This window comes from Pyxicephalus adspersus, chromosome 8 (genome assembly GCF_032062135.1).
Source record: "Pyxicephalus adspersus chromosome 8, UCB_Pads_2.0, whole genome shotgun sequence".
NCBI classification, from domain to species: domain Eukaryota; kingdom Metazoa; phylum Chordata; class Amphibia; order Anura; family Pyxicephalidae; genus Pyxicephalus; species Pyxicephalus adspersus.
In genome coordinates, this window is record NC_092865.1 from 61,107,259 (window position 1) to 61,112,451 (window position 5,193).

Here is a 5,193-nt window from a genome sequence, read left to right on the forward strand (position 1 = left end):
ACCATCTTGAAAGATCCCATGTTGCTGAAAACTGCTATGACCTGACAAAAGCATCATACTCTTTGCCTGATTTAATAAAGCTCCCCAAGGCTGGAGAGGATACACTTTCTTCCGTGAACCTGGGTGATCCAGCAAACTTGGAATGAATCTGGACCAGGATTGAAAACATTTAACAAACGGCAAATTACTTTTAAGAAATCTTTTCCAGGTTTGCTGGATCACCCAGCTTCACTGATGAAAGTGTATCCTCTCCAGCCTTGGAGAACTTTATTAAATCGGGCCCTATGATGGAAGAATACAGGTGGGTGTTATGCTTTCCCACTTATTACCAAATGAACGTGCTTTGGTCTTCCTTGCAGACCACCCCTGGGTGCCCTCCCAGCCAGACACCAACATACAGCCAGAGAAGTAAATGTTTTCCAGTACATTTCCTCTTGCTCAAAGTTCATTGAATTAATTCATCTAGAGCAAAGTTAACATCTGCATGTGTAGATGTATGAGGAGCAGGATAAAACATTTACAGACAAGTATTTGTCTTTGTAGTGTTATATCTTTATGGCTGGCAATGGTCAAGGCTGTTAAAGCAGACTGACCTGTAAAATCTGCTTTTACTTTAAAAATACATAAATTCAATAAAATGCCTATCTAAGAATTTGTACTCATCTGTTGTCATTATAATTAATTCCTACAAAAGTTAGGTGAAACGTTTTGTCAGCCTCTCAATGTGTCTTTGCTTGATTTAATTTCAGTCTATTTGATTATCTCAGGGGTCAGCAAACTTTTTGGACTACTAGGCCATTTCAGGAGGTCAAGAAGGCACACTAGGCCAGAAGAAACAAGATGTCCAGGGAAAGGTTTTTTTCCAAAGGTGACTGCAAGCGAGCAGCCTTAGTCTTCCGCTCATCTCTGTACATGTCTGGGTGCTTGGCATCGAAATGCCCCTTGAGATTCGACCGCTTGAAAGTGCTGTTGGTGTCGTTGCACACTAAACACAGGGCTTTGTTGCCGCGTCAGTTGTCAGTCTATTCGGGGTTGAAGACATGACGTTCGAATTCAACCTTCCGGAGACTGGTAGCTGCGCGTTGCTTCTCCTCTTTAGACATAGTAATTGGGGTTACTGTGCGGGAACTCGATTATATCGCGGGAACTCGCAATAACTCAGTCATTCAATTAGGCCAGATCCAACAATAAATAAATAGGGAGGCTTTAGGCTAAACTGGAATACTGGCTAGGCCGTATCCGGCCTAAAGGATTGCCCCTGGATTATCTGGTTGATCCTTTTAAACTGATACAATGTCTCATATAGGTGCATGGTTTTCAGTGCTATTATGTACTGACCACTTAGACAATAACAAATTCTGTTTCAGCAAATACTAATGTCAGTTGTTTTATTTAGCTCGGGATATGGAATAGTAATGGAAGTTAACTACTCAGATTCTAGCATTTCTTTATCCCTTACTGAACATAGACACAAGACACTTCTGATTTGTGCAAACCGTCAAACCACTTTGTAATAGCTTTGACCTGACCAGGGGTCGGCAAACTTTTTTGACTACTAGGCCATTTCAGGAGGTCAAGAAGCCACACTAGGCCAGAAGAAACAAGGCATCCAAGGAAAGGTTTTTCCCAACAAGTAACTGCAAGCGAGCAGCCTCAGTCTTCCGCTCATCCGCGGTGTAGTCTCTGTACGTGTGCGCTTGCTTGGCATCGAAATGCCGCTTGAGATTCAAGCGCTTGAAAGTGCTGTTGGTGTGGTTGCACATTAAGCACAGGGCTTTGTTGCCATGTTGGACGAAGAATAATTTGTCAGTCCATTCGGGGTTGAAGACACAACGTTCGAAGTCAACCTTCCGAAAACTGGTAGCTGCACATTGCTTCTGCTCTTTAGGCATAGTCATTGGGGTTACTGTGGGGGAACTTGATGATATCGCGGGAACTCGCAATAACGTGACAATTTAATTAGGCCGGATCCAACAATAAACAACTAGGGAGGCGTTAGGCCGGAGTTTGCCTACCTCTGGACTAGAGCATGGAGTGTTTATAACCCCTATCATGTTTTTTTTTTTTTTTAAATATAATTTTTTATGAACAGGTAAAAACAGAAACAGTAAACAAGTACAAAACAGTACAAAAAAAAAAAAAAACATTTGTAAGGGTACATCTTTTTACATTTGAACCATTAAATAGTTAGTCACTCAGTGCAACAATATAGTGCAATCAATTCCGAAAAACAGAATCAGAGTATGTAATATACAGAAGATGCGCCTCAGAAACATAGATTAACTGTATTTTCAATTTTTTTTCATGTTTTGTTTGCAGTTATTAACCTTTTTTAATAAAACAATATAACCTTTCATCCAAACAAATTTGGGAAACAAAAGGGGAGAAAGTAAAATAAACAAAATAGATCATGTGCCTATCATGTTATTATTGTGGTCTGTGCCCATGCTGGCATAATCTGTCCTCCCTGTTGGTCCTAAACATTGTCACCAGAAAAGAAAGTAATAGGAACCATACCAACATATTGTTATCTTATATCTTATGATCTCCATCTGGTGACAACTGCCCGGTCATTTTTTCATCTTACTTCTGGTGGTGTCCTTACAATATCAGATTTAGGATACAGAGGTTAAAAAATATTGATGATCAGTGTGGTTTAGTGTACTTTAGTTTTCTTTTTTTCATATATTTGCAAGGATAGGGGGCAGAAGGGTGTGCAAAGTGGCACAATGTGTATTAGGCAAAGTCAAATATCAATGAGCTTCGTAGCTATACATGACAAGGCTTACCTGTAATAAAAAGCTTACAAAAACAAATTGCAAATGCTGGAAAAAACTATAATATGCATAGATCACAAATGTGCATCAATGGCCATGCCTAAAATATAAAAAATGTTTATTTTCTTATTATCGAGTTATCTTATTTGTTTTGATATTATGTTTTTACACTGTGTGTGTCAAGACCTTGCTTGTATGGAAGTACTTGTTTGTATTTCAGGGCACTTTGCCCAAATTTTATTTGCCTCCAATGCAGGAAAAACAAAATACACATACACCTTTTTCCCTCACAGGGTTTGCACTTTCCAACACAATAACACAAAATTCAGCCTCCTGTATATGCTTGAAAAGGTTTGAGTATTTAAGAATTCATGAAGCCATGTATCTATCATTCGCTACCATTACTCTGCTTACTTCATGATCTACCGGTATGTTCTTCAAATTGGTGGATCTTCAATGTCAGGAACCACCAGGTGACTCTCTCTTTAGTGTAGGATATCTATTTGAGACAGGTGTGGTCTGTAATGAGCCTAAACCTCTGCCCTAGCAGGTATACTTTAGGCTCTCGGGTCCGCTTGATGGCCCGACACTCCCTCTCCACAATAGTATACCACAGGATGTTCTGATCTGTGACCCAGACCCTAAAAGGTCCTAGGCCAACATCAGGTGCATCAGTTTTGGGGAAGAAGTTGGGGAAAATCAGAACTGGTCAGCTACACAGGGCTGCTTTTAGGTTCTAAAAATTTTTATCTGCCACTCCTTGCACTACATGTTATATGTGAATGATGTTTAATAGACGTTTAAATAACAACTTAAACATGCTTTACCATTCAGGTCTTTTATTTGTTGAAATAGTGTTTATTTTTTTATATTTCAATTATTTATTTCAAATAAAAAAGTAATATTAAAGTATGTTTATGAGTGTAGAAACATAAAACATAAATCCTGCATGCTTAAAGAAAGTGAGTATAGATCTTCTGGGAATTATTTGTTATAGTTTAATATATTTTTTTATTATTAATAATAATAATAATAAAAACAAACAGTATTTATATAGCACTAACATATTAGGCTGCAAACACACTCAATAATTATATTATAATAATTATGTACAGTACTCGTTCCTTGGAAAGGATCGTGCATGAACAAGTGTTGTACATACAGTGCCGGTCTGCTGTATGGAGAGGGGAGTGATGTAGCGGCACCCCGCTGCGCTCTCTCCCCTTCGCTTGCATTGCGATCATTTGTCATCTGTGGATCCGCCAGGACCATGGTTGTTCGGACGATGGACGACAAACCCTGTACACATGCAGGATTCTCGTCCGATATCAGCCCTGAGCCGATTATCAAACGAGATTCATTGCACGTGTGTATGTAGCCTAACACAGCGCCGTACATAAATAGGGGTTTCAAATGACAGACAGTGACACGAGGAAGAGAGGACTATTGATGTTATGAATATGAAGGGGGGTTTTGAGTAAATTCCAAATTAATAAGAATTTTATACCGTAATACAGAAAAACACAGTAACCCAGCTCCGAAGATGTGCTGCTTAGTTAGAAAGGAAGATATACCATATAATAAATACAATGTATAACTAATGTCCTTCCTTTTTACAGACTTTGGGAATGTCTTACATTGGCTGGCAATATGTTTGGACATTCTGTATCCTTGATTCAGAGCTGGAAGGCAAAAACAACGGCCCATTGTCCACTGTACAATTGTCAGCAACTGATTTCCAGTATCCTTTCCCCTTCTAGCTGCCTTCTGCACATACAGGTCTGAAAGGAGTTAATCAGGGCTGAGACAACCTCCATGCTGACACAAGCCGCCATCAGATTGGTTCGCCATGGGAAGGGTGAATATAGCCCTCCCAGAAGCCCTTGAGGCAGCCTGAGTGCTATAATATGGGGAAAGGTGAACTTTAGTCCCTTCTGTTAGAGAAAGCAACCAAGTATCAGAGATCAGAGTCCTGGCTGGGAGGGGGAGCTCAGTGACAACCTTCATATGTGACAACAAAGCTTTGTCCATTTCCCTTGCAGGCTGCAAACACGAGTGACTGGTGACAATGGCCTGGTGGAAAGTCAGCTCTGCTGGCAAGGATGTCAATCCTGACCTGGCTAGTGAGAGAACATTCCCTTCCTTCAATGTGGAGACCCTCACCAACATACTGGATGGAGGGGTAGAGGAAACCCGGCATAGGAGATCAGTGGGTGAGTAGTGACACATGTTAAGTTTATGCATTGCTGATATCTTTTTAAAATTAGAAATATATTTTTTAGAATGGGGCATACTGTTACTTGTAGTCCCTTTGCAAATCGCCTGCATTGGGAATTGACAAATTGATGTATATTGTACTATTAAGCTTTGTGCACTTTGCATATAGCTTGTGGATGTTTTTTATTTATTTTAACAT

The 5,193-nt window shown here is 39.8% G+C and overlaps 1 protein-coding gene across 2 annotated transcripts in view; it reads left to right on the top strand.

Moving 5' to 3' along the window:
* ACOX2 (acyl-CoA oxidase 2) overlaps positions 1-5,193 on the top strand; it is a 24,372-nt gene that overhangs the window by 464 nt on the left and 18,715 nt on the right. Inside the window, exon 2 of one of the 2 annotated variants that reach the window (XM_072420872.1) lies at positions 4,820-4,990. In XM_072420872.1, coding sequence (XP_072276973.1) covers positions 4,846-4,990 — 145 coding nt within the window. In that variant the 5' untranslated portion in view covers positions 4,820-4,845. Of the gene's footprint in view, positions 1-4,730; positions 4,991-5,193 lie in introns of those variants that run through there. The other variant, XM_072420870.1, reaches the window with a different exon arrangement.